Source organism: Podarcis bocagei (assembly GCF_964188305.1).
Source record: "Podarcis bocagei genome assembly, chromosome: 9".
In the NCBI taxonomy this organism is placed as follows: Eukaryota; Metazoa; Chordata; class Lepidosauria; order Squamata; family Lacertidae; genus Podarcis; species Podarcis bocagei.
In genome coordinates, this window is record NC_138134.1 from 39,851,642 (window position 1) to 39,869,958 (window position 18,317).

The following is an 18,317-nucleotide window of genomic DNA, read 5'->3' on the forward strand; positions in this document are numbered from 1 at the left end:
TGAGTTTGGGAGCTAAAGTCCCATGTCAGAAAATCTGCAGAAACTTGCATTTTTGGCAGCTGTGAAGCCTTGAGTGACTAAACGAGTAACATAGACCAAAACCAATTCTGCACTGTGACCTATATATTGGGGCAAAACCCAATATATAGGTCACAGTGCAGAATTAGTTATTGGAAAGTCTGCCCTACACACCAGGCATATGAAACCCCCTTCCAACTTCCCCCCTGCAATATTTCTCCTCCTGTGGGGCACACCTAGAAGTGCTAATATGTCAAGTGCTCCCAAATGAGCAAAGATGAGTGATGCAAGCATTCAAACGACAAAGATAATTTCCTGACATTATTTATACAGCACAAGGCAGTAACTTTACTTGTGTGTCCTGCAGAATAATTTAGTCTGCTGGGTTTCCTGTCCTAAAGAGTAGTTAAGAGGGACCTGCCAGCCAGCCACTCCATTGAATGGGCTACCAGTAATGAACTCAAGGGTGCATATACTTTCTTCCATTTGAACTCCAGCAATTAATGTGATAACGTCGTCTATTCAGCATTACTCAAGAACAGATTTTGAAAGCATTTTGTAGCTTCCAGTTTAACAAAGTGATAAGAGGATTCCGACTAAAACATCAGGAAAAACTTTCTGATGGTAAGAGCTATTGTTTTCCAATGAACTGTCTACATAATTAAATACCTTAATCTCATCAGCTCTGAATAGAGCTGATCTTTTAATACAAGTTTGCAGCAATTAATTTCTACTACTTTCGCTATGCAAGGGACTTGGGAGCAACATGGAGTTGTGTTTAGGAAATCCTTCTGACAGGCAATAATGATTTCCTTCAATCAAAAGCCTTCGCGCCATTTTAAGTAACAGCAGCAACAGCATTGTAACATCCCACACCACGGGTAGGCAAACTAAGGCCCGGGGCCAGATATGGCTCAATTGTCTTCGGATGGTCCGGGAATCAGCATGTTTTTACATGAGTAGAATGTGTCCTTTTATTTAAAATGCATCTCTGGGTTATTTGTGGGGCATAGGAATTCGTTCTCCCTCCCAAAAAAAAAAATAGTCTGGCCCTCCACAAGGTCTGAGGGACAGTGGACCGGCCACCTGCTGAAAAAGTCTGCTGACCCCTGTCCTACACAGAATGACACAATGGGAAGGGCTGCCCCCATTTTTTCCATAGATCCATTCTGTAGCAGCATATTGCAACACTGCTAGGCTGCAAATTGCAGCTCCACTGACATGAAGTGGCAACAAGGCTTTATAAAATCTTTAAATAAACTGGAAAACGCCCTGCCACATCCTCTCATATTGGTACGTTCCTTCCCTTCTGAAAATTAATAGATCTGATCTCCCTCAATAGTTGTTGAAAGTGCTCTCCTACTTTTACAGAGGCAGCAGATGATTCTACAAACATTTTATGGGCACAGCCAACCAGCCAGGTATAAAACATAAGACTTTTTCAAGTCTGAAAGAGGTTATCCCTCAAACCACACAGCCTATACCAGAGCAGCCCCTAGTGGACACAAAAGTATGCTACAATTTCATTTTATTCATGCAGTGTTTATTTTACAATAGCAATCCCTATTCGGCAAGAATATTTCACTTAACAATGTCAGCCTTGTAAATAAGCCAACAAAAGTTGCTAGCCTGCTTATGGATAATTTTAATGGGAGCATGATACTTTTACATATCCAGAAGATAAGCCCTAATAACCAACACACACCATATTTGTAGGTCTCCTGCAGCCAGAAAAAGGTGCTCTTTGCAAAAAGGAGTAACACAGAAAACATTCTAAGAAAGTTAAAAATAATTAACTTCAAAGAAAGCATGCAAAACAAGGACACATATGCAAAAGATTTCTACACCCTCAGCACTGATTTTCATCACTTATTACTTTGACCAGCCTCTCCATAGCCACCTAGACGAACCTTTTTTCATCCTTCCCATCAATAACAAACCTTCAGAATTCAGGCTGCAACTCCATACGCACTTACATGGGAGTGAAGTCAATGGGGGCTTACTTCTGAGCAGACATCTAGGACTGCCGCAACACTCTGCTATCCTGCCATTTACAGTCACCCCACCACCACTTGCTCCCACACCTCCCCTATCACTCTCAGCAAAGAAAGCAATACTTAGATATTCTTTTCCTCCTGTTCTCTCAAATCACTGCAGCTACATTAATTGTCTGATTCACAAAGCAGTTAAGACAGAATCCTCAAGTTCAAACTGACACGGCATCATGATCCCATCAGTTAGTATCAATGGAATGCTATTTCAAATAGCAATCATAATCAACGGGTGCTGGAGGGAGGTGGCAGCACATTCCTACTCTGCTTGCAAAACATACTGGTCCCGTGAGTCTGGTGCTGGAAGGGAGGTGTTTGTGGGTGGGTGGTGGCTGAAGCATATAGCTCTTGCTCTCCTCCCCATCCCTTTGTGGCTTGAGGTTGGGAAGCCTTGTGCCTCATGTACTTGCAGGCACATATTCTCATCCTGCCTGTATTAACAAGCCCTACCTACCCAAGCAAAATTCCTGGTCACCACAACATGATAGAAATTAAGCATATATTTCAAGTCCCAGAAAGCTAATGTTTCAAAATACAACTAAAGTTGGAGTCAACAAGGAGAGAATAACCTGAATAGTCTAGCAGTCTAATACGTTCTCAGATTCTCTTATTTATTCACCTGGCTATTGGACATTCCTTATTCCCAACAATCAAAACAAATTATACTCTAGAAAATATTAAATGAAATCTACAAATAACTTTAACTGCAAGAAATTAAAACATTACAGCATCTTACTCTTCTATGTTTTATTACTTTTATAGAGTTATTTGCAACATATCTTGCGATTTGAAAGGATAAAACCTATATTCATCTCTAGACAAAAGGCTGGCAAGCCTTCTCCAAGCAGGAGAACATTAGATTAATCTAGGCAATACTTTCACCCTATAATTTGCTTGCTCCAGGCATTAATCTAATTTGATTATTAGTATAATGCTCAGAGATTTAATTTACACTATACTTTTATCATCATCATCATTATTTATTAATATTAATATGTGTTGCCCAATGCAAAATGCCACTAGGCAAATTACAGTACCACAAATTCTGTTTTTTAAAGCAAAAATAATTTTAAAAGCAAAAAGTTTTTTTAAAAAAACTAACAATAGAAAAACCCCATTTTGAGCTGATCTAAATATGTGCAAATTCATCATTCAAAAAGTAACACTCCCCATGAAAAATATTAAGCCACTAGCTGAGAAAATATATTAAACTCAAACACTAAAAACCATTGCTATTATACATATTGTTAAACTGCTTAGTTATGCCTCATACCCTGTTATAGTTGTGCTCATGTGTATCTTCAAGTTCTCCATTACTTGTCACAGAAATCTCTGCTGCTGAATTTTTTGGAGATTCTTCAGCCATTGAACACTCCTATAGTTTGAAGAGAAATATGTTGAGTGTTATAAAATGATATTAATATTAAATGTTTACCTATTTCGCTAAACTACCACATTTCACTGAACCACAAAGAGGATATTTGCAGACCCCAACACAATGTTCCTATGAAACATAGCTTGTTAAATTATTCAGTCTCCTAAACAAAAAGCAAGTAGTAGATCAAGTACCCTTTGTTCAGGTCAGTCTGCTCCCACCCCAGTGCTAGACACACATAAAAACAATTGATGGCCCACATAGTAACTTCTGCCTCCTAGTCACAGTACATTAGATATTCCTGTCACTTAACATTACCAAACAGCATAATATTTATATTTACTTTGGTACATGGCAACCCTTTTCAGTTTTCAAAAGATGCTCACAGAAGGACTTAAGAGAACTGCACCGCATGTGAGTCATCTGCCTCTTGTTGTGCAGCCTCAAATATTAATGCCCGTAAGGCTGATGAGTGCATCTGATCAAGCACCTGATTGTCTCAGTGCCAGGTAAAACTCTAGTTTCCCCAGCTTCTCTATAGAAGTGTACATAAGACTAAGGCCAACCAATGGCTGTTCACTTACCTCCCATGGTGTTCCCACATTAACACTGGAGTATTATAATAGGTTATATATTTAATCTCAGCAGATGTACAATTTTGATACTGTAAACAGCTGAATAAGTAGTTTACGGGCAAACTGTTTCCTCTTTCACACAACACCCGCAATTTTATTAGTCAAAACTCATGTAACTATGGCATCTGTTTTTATAAGGTACTGAAAGCAAATCAAAAGACTAATGCACACGTGTAAGCTACCGTATTTTTCGTTCTGTAAGACACACCTGACCGTAAGTTTTCAGAGGAGGAAAACAAGAAAAAAAATATTCTGAATCAAATGTTGTACTAAACTATTTAATAAACAACCCTCTCCCTCTCTGCGCAGTGCCTCTCCTGTGAAACGGGAGAAGGAATGGTGCCCCTTCTGTTCCTCCTCCTGCTTCGCTGGGGCGCTGCGCAGCTCTCCCTCTCTGTGCAGCGCCATTCGCTCCATAAGACGCACACACATTTCCCCTTACTTTTTAGGAGGAAAAATGTGCATCTTACGGAGCGAAAAATACGGTAATATGAAAACACTACATAGCTATTATCTGTAACTTTAGCTCATCTTTGCAAAACGGCATATGCCCCATGGGCTAGAGTATCTCTCTGCATCTCCTGGGTTTTGTTAGATTGTGGAAGGACCTAACGAAGAGTCCACATGACTATGTGGTAAAAGCCTGAACCAATCAAGTCACCACAGAGTACATCATGCAGAGTGACCAGTGCTGAAAGTGCTAAGACACTAGCTGTATTAGTTAAGCCTGGTAAGGGTAAACTGTAAATTACAATTTATGACCTATTGTAATAGTCATTCAAGCAGACCTGCCTTGCCACAGATCAGGTCACATCACTCAAATGTAGCATTCAGTTCTTAAAGCAATGGCATGGTTTGCACGTCATATTAAACCATAGTTTTAACCAAACAATGGTTTGATGTATGCTGCTTAATAGTTCCCAAGGCACTCCTCTCTGTGGCTTCTACTAGTCTGTTCACTTGATGCTGAACCGTGATTTCATAATATATGCTAGCAAAATCCTTACCTACTACGGTTGGTTTCATATACCCAGTTGGCTATGAAGGTCTCTGCGTGACCTTGGGTAAGTAATAGTCTCTCAGCCTAATCTAATTCACAGGATTGTTGTAATGTTAGAACAGACAGAAGGGAGAACCATGTACGCCACCTTGAGCTCCTTAGAGAATCACAGAATTGTAGAGCTGGAAGGAATTCCCAAGGATCATCCAGTCCAACCCCCTGCAAGGCAGGAATCCTGCCCACAGAAAGGTTGGGATATAAATGCAATATATAAACAAATCTTTTCTGTTTTCTGCCAGTAGACAGATTGTAAAAAGAAGGCTATCAGTTATGCACTTCTCTCTTTGATCATGTATGTCTCCTGAATAAAATCCACCTGCCAGCAACATGCAATCCTATGTTCATGCTAGGAAATAAGGTATTATTGCATCACTTTCCGTAGGTGTAATACTTTTTCTATGATGTAATCAAAAGCGTTGCTCTATGCAAAAACAAAAAAACCAATAAAAAGTTTCTCAATACAAATTAAAAGACACTTCATAAAACTTTAGTACACACTATAAAATCTACAATGCATTATATGACTCTGGAGGCACGAGTAGCCTTTGAGCCTACAGCTATACAATTCAGTGCAATAGCACCATGTTCTAAAATTTAAGAAGCCTAAACACAAAATGCCCAAAATCACATCAGTCAGGTCAAAATTTAACCAGCTATGATTATTTTAAATACTTTTATATCACAAGTCTTGCTTATTTAGGGTTGTGTTCCCTGCTTTCTCAAAGCCAAAGGGAGACACCACCAAACTGTACTGAAGTCTGACTCAACATAAAAACTTACCCATGGCACATTCCTATGTAGCCTGCAGTCTCCTCATCCCCCTCCACGTACTTTTAATCTGGTCTGCAACACATGTGCTGTCTGTGAGGGATGCCAGGTGAGCTTAAGGAAGACAGATTGCTCTGCCCCTGCTTTGGTAGTTTCTGAGGTGGATGCAGAGGAAAAGGTTTATCTTCCTCAGCAGTGAGCAGGGAAGCTGAGTGAACTTCTGAAAGAAGGAATGAGTGTCCTACCCTTCCTATCACATCTCACTTTACTGGGTGGAAAGGGGGCTTTCTTGTGTTTTGATATTGTGATTTTATCCTGTGAACTGCCCTGAGACATGCAGGTATGGGGCAGTATACAAATTTATCATCATCATCATCATCCTTCATTTACAGCCAGTACATGTCTATTCAGAAGTAAGCCCCACTGAGTCCAATGGAACTGGCTTCAATCCCAAACACACTTATGTAGTGTAGTGGTTATCAAGTCGCTTTAGGACCAAGGAAACCAGGATTTGAATCCCCACTCAGTCATGAAGCTCACTGGCTGACCATGCATAATGTCATGCTTTGATGGACCCGACCCCTGCTAGAGTGAAAACAGCATGGAAGATTTTTGTGCTCCACATTCAGCCAGGCAGACTTCTCTCCCTTCTTACCTTGGGCACTCACCAGAGACATGCTTTGCCACTGCCCTGGTGATGTCCATTTTCCCCACCTAAATGAATGACACTTCCTTCCTATGGGGACAAGCTGCATTTCGGGATAAAACAAAGTCAAGCCTCTACTCCCAACACTGAGTAGCCACTACTCACAGGGTTCTTTACAATGTACAGACTCTTCCTCCAACATTCGCAGTCAACCATCATGTGAAGCAGTTTACAAGTTAAAAAGCAATTCATTAGAGACTCTGTTGGGCGCAGCCACCTTCGCCTGATGTTTGTGTTTCTCTTGATCGAGTCATTCCAGAAAGAGAATGTCCCTGCCCACTACTGACATGCAGCTGCCAAGAGATCAGCACCAAGTGGGAGTATGGCCCCTTATAGAAAAACAGAACTTCCCACAACTGTTCTCAAAGTTGCAGGTGTAAGCTCTGGTGGACTGCACTATGCAGAGCTTGCCATAGTACCAGGGACACAACCAACAAGGCTCTGCCCTTATCCCAAGATACAACTAGCACAACTGACGCAGCAACAACTGGATATAATCACCTGAAAGTGGCCTGGAGCATTTTGCACCAGTTGTAGCTGTTCAAGGACAGACTTAAGAGCAGGATTCAGCCATTTTCTTGTGTTCCACATCTTAATAGGACACTTTGCAAGAAGTTACCCAAGCACCAAATAAGCTCCTTACCCGAAAAGGGGAAGCTGTGCCCTTACAACAAAAGCTGAAACTGTAATAGTCTCTCAAATTCAGGATGAGACTAGGCAACGTTTTCAATCTCAAAATAAGTGGTAGCCAAAGATCCATATTATGAGGGTGCAAATACCAGAGATGGGTATTTTATCTCCCCTGTCTTCTACCTGGCCGACTGAAAGCTTTTCAGCTAGATCTTGCCAAAGAACAGCAGTGGGGGGTTATTATGAGATTTTATGTACCAGGGCATAGTGATGAAAGACTTATCAAAGCATCTGTGATTCTATCTTATTATTAATTATTTCTCTATAAACACACAAGAATCTGGATCAATATGTTCACAGAGGTCTGTCATGTATATCTTTCCTGAAAAAGCACCAGGTGGGCCCAACCACCAAAAAACCTGTGGGGACAAAAATGAAGCTAAGGGACAACAAGAACACTTGCAAGGTTATCTATAAAATCCTTATTGTTCCTATGCTCTGACAGAATACTTTGCTGTTTAATGGGGAAATACAAAATCAAATGTAAAAATTAATTTGTTTTCAGTTAATCATGTTTTGAATTTGACAAATAATATTCTGTTATAATCAAGAACAATTAAAAGAGATTGGTTCAATTTTCTCCCCAGTCTGAGCCTGTTACTGGATTGGTTGATTTTAAATAGCTACAACCACTTGTATCACCCAATCACCTCAGAGTCAGACTGGAGTTCTTCTGGAGCCTGGTGAAGTTCATCAACAGTTTCTGGATTCTTGCTGTTTTCTGACATACCTGAAAGTGAAATAAGTTGAGCATGCATTGAGTTCTTCCAAGTAACTAAATTATGTGCTTTAAGGAAGTTCCTTCAAAATATTTACAAACCTTTCCGACTATATGTATCCAAATTAGTACACTTTTCATTCACTAGCAAATCTTATCATGAAATGTAAATTACTTTTACTCTCTTTCATAACACAAGGGACAGAGCAACAAGAGAATAGTTAAGGGCTCCCTCAGCTAAACTAGAACTACTAATTAAAAAATACAAATGTTCCCAAGCAATCTAAAAACAAATAACTATTAGTTCTACCTATAGATCAAAATGCTGAGACTAACACAATAAACTCAAGGTCACAATGCTGTATACCAGCACCTGAGAACCTTTTTCAGTATTAGATATCCACAACAATATTTTAAATACAGGTAATTTACAACTTATGCACATTTAACCCTAACCCTGCCCCTGCTCCCTTTCCGGGGCCAAAATCTGCATACACGTCAGCGGTCACACGCCAATCAAACCTACATAGCCTCATGACTATCAGTTTGGAACTGAAACAGGGAAATCCAAAAAGTGGACAGTACTTTGTTCATTACAAGGGACTTTTTTAGGTTTGCAGAAATGTTTTTAGTTGTAAGGGGGGAAGCCCCCAGAAGAACCTAATCCTTAATTTCCAGGACCTACAGAATACTGAAGGCAGCTGAGATACAGAATGTTGAGTGTTATTAGATAAAAAAGGGAAATTGTTCTGGGTGAGCTTGTAACAGCTCTCAACGTTCTATAATTGGGATTAATTAGGGGGATTAAGGTCAAAGAGAAGATTGTCATGAGGTTAAAATAAGGCTCTTCTCCAAACTATACAGGGAGGTTTCAGGTGAAGGAGGAGCACAACTAGTACTATTTTTCTTTCCCTCTCCAGAAACCTCCCCCAGCCCCCGAATTTTAACGATGGATAGATCAGTCCACTTGTGACCTGGGTCAATTTTACATGCATTTACTCTTAAGTATGGTCAGTCCTATCTCAACATTAATCTGATTTTAAAAAGAAGTCCATACAAATATTCATATTTAAGTATGAATTTTATCTCGATGTACATATTCCTAAACTTTCTACCCTAAACACATGCTGGTACATTTTGAACCAGGAACTGTACTGCAAAATTATGTTCCAATTCATAATTTAAGCCTGCGAGATAGGAATTAGGTCATCTCCTTTAAAAATACAGTCTTCATCTCTACCACTCTGATACACAGCAAATGGATCAGGTTTGTTGATGATAGTCCACCCAAATCTTTTAGCATTATACAGCACAAGAGGAAAATGTTACAGGAAGGTGGAAAAGAAAGAAAGAAGTTTTCCTTTATGCTGCAATTTACCATCCTCTTCACACAAGCCCTGACTAGTGCTATAAAGCTCCTGTTCCAGAACGATTAGATCCATAAACAAGAAGGATCTTTTGGAAATTGCAGAAGACTATGCTGCATACTATACTTTCTTATTTAATATGTGTATGCTCCCACTTTTCCTGATTAAAAACCCTCCCCTAAACCTAAGTTTTCCTAGTTCCCTGCCAAAACTGAATGCTGAGCAAACACTCTGTAGGAAGGTTATAGAGGGGAACAGGAAGACTGACTGCTGATGCCTTCAGTGCCTATTTACAACTAAACTCAAGAGACCTAGAGCATCTAAAGGCACTATCCAACTAAGGCTACAATCCTAGCCATGTCTTTTTTGATGTAAATTCACTGAATTCAATGCAGCTTACATTAAGGCATGTGAGGTTAGGATTCCAACCTTAGCTATACTCAAGAGTAGACCCACTAAAAGTAATGGACCTGTCCACTGCAGGAATCATCATTTCAACACTATAACCAATTTAGAATGTTTTATTTATACTATATCTAATTAAAAGTATTTCCATCACATGGCTACATTACCTAGCATACAAGCACACGCTGAACGTAAGATAGTGAAACTGAATCACATGGATTACATTACACTGATGTACATCTTGCTACATTATCATAGCCAAAAGGCAGCACTTAAAACTTTTCAAACCTTTAACAACTTTTAAATGCCATTTTAAGTATATAAACTCACCCGCTAAAAAAGAAGTTAATGTTGGCACAATAGAATTAGCAGATATTGCACTTTGCACTTGAAGCACTTCAGAAACTTGAAAAAAATATAATTGTTAAATATTTGAGTCTCAAGGAACAACACTAGTCCCCTTTCTTTTCAGATATGCTGGAAATTCCCCTAGCCCAGCTCCTGTAAAGTAACCGATTTCAAGAGCTTCCACTAGGGGAAAACAAGTTGTATTTGTATCAGTCAATATGTCCTCTTTTAAACACAGTTTCAATAATCCGAAGTTAGTTTCAATTTTCAGTTACTTTCCTCCTTTTTTAAAAGCAGCTGGAAACAGTAGAAACAAAATACAGTGAGATGACCTCTTTAAACCCATTGCCCCTTTCTTTCTCTTCTTCCATCAGTTCAGAAAATATACACTGAACTTTAAAAAAAAAAATACAATAAAAATCAGGTCTTGTCAAAGACCTTGACTTTATGTATAAAGGGGACATTATCAACTTGAATATTAATCTAATATTAAACAAACTTTCACTTCATAATGAATGACATTGTGTCAATCACAATGGAGAAAATGGAGAGAATTTTCAACAACTGGAAGTAGTTACCATTAATCGCTGTTCTTCCAAGGACTGAGGAAGTTAAGCAAAGTTCACTGCAAATTAGTATGTCTAACAGTGTGGTTTTACATGATGCCTTTCTAACCTGCCAAGAACCCACAAATACACTAGTGGTAAACAGAAAATTAAATGTGCAGGGAAGGCTTCCAGTAAGTCAAACTATGCAAGTAATTTTTTTTTTTTGAAGCATTTCTTTCACGGTTAGCAACAGCCTGCAACTAACTGGTGTGGGCAGAGGCGGATTTAAGGGAGTGTGATTGGTTCACCTGCGCTGGGTGCCAAGCTGAGAAGGTGCCACAGGGGAAACCACAACAATGACTTCGAATGGAAGGTGAGAGGCAAGGGGGTGCTGAATTTTGGTGTTGCACAGGGCACCTCTGAAATTTGAAAACCCGAAGTCTGCCACTTGTGGGATGTAATATGAGTAGGTAGACAGAAACAGGATTTTGCGGGTGAGCATACATGAAGCAGTGACTTGGCCATGTTGTACCACACATCAAACAGTTCATGCAGCCTGCCACATCCAAGTTTTCATTTAGGTTATGCTGAAACTCAATGTAGCAGTCAAGTCTCATCTGTTCATTGTCTTAAAGAAGCATCTGAGTATCTTATCTTAGGTTGGATTAGGATTTGCTATATACCTCTTCCCATCATTTCCCTGTAAAACTCCCCTTCCTTGTCAGTGGGTGTAAAAGAAGAACACCTAACGCATGGATAGGCAAACTAAGGCCTGGGGGCCGGATCAGGCCCAATTGCCTTCTAAATCCGGCTAGTAGACGGTCCGGGAATCAGCGTGCTTTTACATGAGTAGAATGTGTCCTTTTATTTAAAATGCATCTCTGGGTTATCTGTGGGGCACAGGAATTCATTCATATATATATATGCAAAATATAGCCTGGCCTTCCACAAGGTCTGAATGACAGTGTACCGGGCCCCCTGCTGGAAAAGTTTGCTGACCCCTGATCTTGGCACAGGAACAAATAAAGTCTCACTACCTACCAAGCCGAATCACAATTTGTGGACCTGGAAGCACAATTAAGCAATCTAAAATATTCCAGTTCTTTTACCAGAAATCTCAGAACTATGTCATATTATGAATCATTATGATCCCATAATATATGCATGCTATAAAGCCCCCAACAATTTCCTTCAATAAAACAATATCGTAATGGCAGAAGGTAGACTATATATATGCCATTACTTCCTTTTTACACTAGCTGCCTAGTTTTTATTTATTTTTTAAAGTTACACCCTGGGTCTCAAATATAGGCTTTATTTGGTTCTGTTGTTTCTGCCTTTTCTTTTCTTTTTTGTTTTTATGAGCATATTTTAATATTGTGTATTGCTTTGGGGGCTTTCCAAAAAGTTGCCTAAGATTTTAAAGAAAAACCCTGGTGGCAACTGCTGCTCCTTGTAGCATGTTATTAAGCATAAAACTGTAAGAACTTACAAATATATATACTGTACAGCAAACATCATGGAATTAAAGCAGAAATACAACACAGAATTACGTGCATGCTTTTGTAATTAGCCTTGTGTTTAAAATGTTTGTCTCTAAAGACACAGGAAAACATGTCTTAAGGAACAATAAGCTATGACCTCCACATAAAACTGAAAGGAGAAGCATGCATGGGGCAGGTGGGGGGGGGGACATTCTTGGGCAAATCCTCCAAGTTCTAGTCATCTATAAAACCAGAAAAGCCACAATTCCAGAAAGAGTTGGTACAATACACACAGAGTAGTGTACTCTGCAAGATGAATGCTGTGGTATAAGATTTGCAAGAGGAGACCCGAGTACATTATTCAACTAAGCAGCAGCCACATTTGTGCATCTCACTGTATTTTCAATGTACCTGCAGAAATCATTCCATGTCTGTTTCCTATGGATGACTACAGTATTTCCTAGCTTGACAATCAGCTTCACGTACTGACTTTAGAGACGTCACTTCCACCCTAACAATCTTTAAGAACTGATCCAATATTAAATTTCTTCATAAGAAGACATAACTATTCAAGTTTTAAATCCCAGACAGTACTGAACTACAAGTTCCATTTCACAACGAAGAAAACCACCTTTGTGTGAACATAGCCCCAAACCTTTCATCTATAACTCATCCAAATGGCTGGGAGTCATGGATTCTGGGGAAGCAGGGCAGAAAGCAGAGTGCATGGCCAGAATACAACCCCTGAGCAAAAACAAAGCAGCAGCAACTTCACTTTTGGAAGTCAAGGGTGTGAGCACCAAGGAACCTAAAGATTTTGTGTGTTTTTTAAAGGCTAAATAAAGTGAGAAAGAGAAGAAAACCAAAAAGGGCGTTTTTCCATGAGCAGCTTTGTATTTCTCCGCTGAGCACAAGTACTTCCTCCTGGACACAAACACATCAGCTTTACACCTGCCCTTTGCCCCACCCTCCAGGAGATAAAGAGCAGGAACCCTGAGTGCGCACCAGGATCCCCTTCCCGACAAGGCCTCCCAGGCGGATTTGTTACCTAACAGGCGAAGGACTAATCTTCCCGCATCGTCCTATACCTCCGTGCCGTGACATTTTAAAAAATAAATAAAAATAAAGCAACACCTGTTGAGCCACTGCCTGCCGGGCAGGCTGCAGAGGATAGGAAACGGTCTCTTCCGGGAAAGAGCGAAATGTGGGGGGACGCGCCCTTCCCTCATACGTGGCCTAGGCCCCGGCTGAAGCTCCGGGGCCGCAGCAGGAGGAGGAGGCCAAGAACACCGGCCTGGCGCCGCGGGCGAGGAGGAAGGAGCGGAGTAACGGGAGAGGCGGCGGCGGCGGAGGAACGAGAAGGGCTTCGGCGAGGGAGGCGCTGAGGGCTCCGCGTCGGTCCTGTCTGAGGGGAGGTGTTTTTTTTGGGGGGGGGACACGGCGCTCATCTCTTCGCCACCCCCCCCCGCCCACAGCAGCCACCCACCACACCCTTCTCCTCCTCCTCCTCCCCCCTCCCTCACTTGCCTTCAAGCTCGGCTGCTTCCAGCTGCTCCCCCCGCAAAAGCCACGGAAACACGGCCGAGCAGCTTAAACGGAAAGGGCTCGCGAGGAAACGGGCGCCGGTTACTTCAGCCTCTCTCTCTCTCTCTCCCTACCCCCCCTCCCCGCCCTGCTTCACTCCCTGAACGGCTGCACCAACCGGAACTGCCTGGCCGGAAGTAGAGCGTCCGCTTGCTGCTCTGTAACCTTCCGAAGGGGCCGCTCTAGGCGGCGGCAGCAGCGAAGGGGCCGCTTCCACGTTGCTGTCACCATGGCAACAGCATCCGGGCCTGTCGTTTTGCGACCGGTCTCCCCCCTCCCCCCTTCTCGCTTCTCGCCTGCGACAAGCGGGCCGCGGCTGCAGACCTAGCGGAAAAAAGGAGGAGCTCCTCCGGTTGTGTAGGGCAACCAATGCGCAGAAGTAGAATAGCGTGCCGTGCCCTTTAAGGCTCTTCCGCTTCGAATTGCGGCTCGCCAGTGGGAACGGAAAGCGAAGGGTGTGCTGTGTGTGGTTTTTCCTTTCCCGCCCTCCCAGAGGTGCATTCAATTGCCTGCTGCAAAAACAAGGAAGAGCCTTGTTTCACCCGGGAACTTCCCTAAACAGGGTTGCCTTCAGGTGTTGAGAGTCCAACTTAACATCAGGAAGACCTTTCTGACGGCAAGAGCTGTTTGACAGTAGAAAAGGCTCCTTTGGAAGGTGGTGGGCCTCCCTTGGAGGTTTTTAAGCAGAGGTGGGATGGCTGTCTGTCATGGATGCTTTAGTTGAGATTCCTGCATTGCAGGGCATTGATGACTCTCAGGTTCCCTCCCAACTCTGCAGTTCTGTGATTCCTACGAGAGGTGGGATTGTGCTAAGTGGCAAATGGAAATACAGTCATTCCTCGGGTTGAAGTAGCTTTGGGATAAGTATTTTCGGGTTGCGCGCTGTGGTGACCCGGAAGTAACGGAGCGCATTACTTCCGGGTTTTGCCGATCGCACATGCGCAGACGGTAAAAATGACGTCATGCGCATGCACAGAAGCGGCAAATTGCAACCCGCAGATGTGGGTTGCGTTCGCTTCTGGATGCAAACGGGGCTCCGGAACAGATCCCATTGGCATCCAGAGGTGGTACCTCCGTTTACGAACTTAATTTGTTGTGGAGGTCTATTCTTAACCCAAAACCGTTCTTAACCTGAGGTGCGCTTTTGCTAATAGGGCCTCCCACTGCCGCACAACTTCCGCTCACATCCCAGGGCAAAGTTTGCTACCCGGAACACCTACTTCCGGGTTAGCAGAGCTCGTTACCAGAAGCGTTCATAAGGAGGACGGTACATAACCCGAGGTTCCACTGTACACGAGACTTCAGGTGCTGCCGACGGGCCTCCACCGCACCTGATAACACACACACACACCACCCTTAATATAGCTGCGTTCCTCACCCCCTCTTCTGCCACCACCATGGAATCAACAGCCCAACCCACCTTCCCTGCTGAGCTGCCAATGTGGCATCTAACCTTCGGAAGGGCAGTGGTGCCACTTTAGAATAGGACTGACCTTGATTGCCATCTGTGGTAACCACCATCTTTGGATCGCATAGATCATTGTGTTCTGGGTAAATTAAGATGGTGGGCAGCCACCATAGATGGGACCTAAGCATGGCTTCCAATAAAAAGCAGCAGTGCCACCTGCTGCTAAGACACCACCAGGGGAGAGGGGGGTAGCAGTGAGGACAGTGAGTGGTGGCATAGCTGAGTTGAGCTGCAGTGAGGTCCTCAGCTAGCGTGCCAGGGCTGCGTGTAATTAACATCATGTGGAGAAAAAGTAAGGCTGCATACACTAGTTCTATTCAGTGGTCTCTGCTTAGAAGATACACACCTAATTTGTAGACAGTGTGGGGGCAAGCCTGGCACACATGCTGCAATGACAGGGCTAGCACACATGGCTCTGCTCTTTCTTCATGTGCTGTTGATTGCATGGAGAATATCATGGCTAAATAGAGTTCAGTGAAGAATGTGAGTTGGAATCAAAGTCTATATTGTGGCTGGAATAGGTTGGGAGGGGCAGTCACCTGGGCTCTCTATTGATGTGAGAGGAAGTGGAATAATGTGCTGTATTCCTTTTTTCAGGAGTAAAGTTACATTGATGGCAATGGTAGAAACAATGGCTGAGTGAGTGTAGGATTTAGACTAAGCCACCTACCAAGCCTCCACACTTCACCCATTACAGGTTCTTTCCCTGTGATCACTCCTGACTTTTCTGCATTCAGCGTAAAGGCCTGAATAAAATTTCAAAGCATGTTCAGCTGAGTGCATTCTCCCATCAGATCTCCATGTGGAATGCTTGATAGGACATGATTCTACTTTTAGAGCACAAGTGGTGAACCTTGTGCCAAATTTGGCCCTACAGGGTTCTCTGTTTGGCCCTCAGGACTCTCCACAGGCCACACCCCTCACCAGGCCTACTCAACACCCTCGAGTGTTTTGCCCTGCTAGAATGTGCCCTTGAACTCTGACATTGCAGGATAGAGAGGAAAGCATGAGTATATGGAGAAACTAGCCTTCTAGTTAGTTGCTCTGCTCACTTTTGCCTCAGACTTCACCCCCCACTGGCCTGTGGCCCCAGAAAACTGCTCAGAATAGACAGCAGCCCTTGAGCTGAAATAAGGTTCCCTATCCCTGTGCCAGGCATAGAGTGGGGCGCCAAAGATCCATGTTAAAACAGCTACTGCAACAAATAGACACATCTGTCAGCAGATCTCTCAAATTAAAGCAGCAGTACTGACAAGTTTTACATATAATACAGCTGAAGTTACGTTTCACACTTTATTTTGATGTGAGGTTAGAAGATTCCTAGTTGAAAAGTACTCAACTCTTTAGTCCACATATTTGAAACTCAGTCTAGAGAAGTTATGGAAAATATTCTTATTGGGCAAAGATACCAGAAGGGCTTGTTTGTGCTCATTCCTTAGCTGTGTGCTTGTGATATACAAGAATATACCCATGGCATTGCTACTCTGTGACGTTTATTTATTAACACAGTGACGTTTCTACCATGAGATCAGGGTACTCATTTGAAAGCCAATCTAATTAAAGCACTTGAGGATAGCGAGGTGACAGAACGAATGTCTCTAGATGCATTTGAGCCTCTGAGGGAGTTTGGGGGTTGTACCATGGCGGAGTCTTCAGATGCTCCCTCACTTCTGCCTGCAGTGAGGAAGAAGAAAAGCTTATCAATCCAGGACAAAATTAGTATAATAGCTGCAATAGAAAGTGGCAAGAAGAAGATAGACATTGCAGAAAGATACGGTATAAAGAAAAACTCCTTGTCCTCTATCATGAAGAACAAAGAGAAAGTTTTAGAAGCCTTTGAATCGTGGCAATTTGACCCTAAAAGAAAAAGGTTAAGGACTGCATTTCATACAGATCTGGAAGTGGCACTGGTGAAGTGGTACAGAATGGCTCAGTGTTCAAATATACCAGTGAATGGGCCGATGCTACGCTTCCAAGCTAATGATTTTGCACAGAAACTTGGACATAATGATTTTAAATGCAGCAATGGCTGGCTAGATCGTTTTAAAGCAAGGTATGGACTGGCATTCAGATCTCAGCCAGTTGTAGCTACTGCTCGTACTACTCGTACCACTACTGCTACCACTACAGAGGATACAGCAACTGCTTGGCATCAAAATATTCTGTCTTACTATTTAAAGGTTTATCAGCCAAATGATATATTTAACATGAAGGAGACAGGATTGTTTTATCAGATGTTACCTAGTTCTACTTTTACATTTAAAGGAGAAACATGCTCCCTGGGAAAATTAGGCAAAGAAAAAATAACTGTAGTGGTTGGCGTAAATATGGATGCTTCAGAAAAACTTCCATTGCTTGTTATAGGAAAGAACAAAACTCCCTGTTGCTTTCAGGGTGTCAGTTCACTGCCTGTGGAATATCAGTCAACTACTATGGCACAGATGACTTCAGAGCTGTTTGATCAGTGGGTGAGCAAACTTGACAAGAGATTTCAAATGCAGAAGCGTCACATCATTATTTTTGTGGGCTCTTTCCCTTTTCACCCAGAGGTAAGGAATTTGAAGTCTATCAGACTTGTATCCTTCCCTTCTTGCTCACCCTCCAGATTTACAGCTGTGAAACAAAATATCACCAAGAGTCTGAAAGTAAAATACCGGTGCCTTCTTCTCAAGAGATTTGTAGACTGTGTTGAAAGTGGTAAGGAATTCATGCTGACTTTGCTTGATGCCATTGACATGTTATACCGATGTTGGAGGGCTGTATCTCCAGGGACAGTTGTTAAAAGTCATAGCAAAGAAGGGTTTAGATCACAAACTGGGGAAAACATTGATGAGGACACAGAAACGGAAATTAATTTTGATTTGGCTGTATATGCATCGGCAGCAGGAGTTGAGTTTCCAAAAGGCTTGTCTTTGGAGGAATATGTAGCTTTCGATGATGACTTGATAAATTGTGAAATGCCTCCTAATACTGAAATATCACAGGCTAAAAAATGCACTTCAAGTGGAACTTATGAGAAAGATGAAAGTGATGACTTTCCAGGATGTAAACACCCTTTGCCATCAAAGAAGGAGGCCCTTACTGCTTTAGAT

The 18,317-nt window shown here is 42.2% G+C and overlaps 1 protein-coding gene across 3 annotated transcripts in view; it reads right to left on the reverse strand.

The window, feature by feature from the left end:
* The window catches only part of ARFIP1 (ARF interacting protein 1), a 37,555-nt gene extending 23,700 nt beyond the window's left edge, over positions 1 to 13,855 (reverse strand). The window contains exons 1-3 of one of the 3 annotated variants that reach the window (XM_081208445.1): positions 13,701 to 13,844; positions 7,954 to 8,033; positions 3,343 to 3,444 (exon numbers count right to left, since the gene is read on the reverse strand). In XM_081208445.1, the coding sequence (XP_081064571.1) occupies positions 3,343 to 3,444; positions 7,954 to 8,031 (180 nt within the window). In that variant the 5' untranslated portion in view covers positions 8,032 to 8,033; positions 13,701 to 13,844. Of the gene's footprint in view, positions 1 to 3,342; positions 3,445 to 7,953; positions 8,034 to 13,700 lie in introns of all 3 variants that reach the window. The other 2 variants (XM_081208447.1, XM_081208446.1) reach the window with 2 other exon arrangements.
* Positions 13,856 to 18,317: the final 4,462 nt, after the last annotated feature.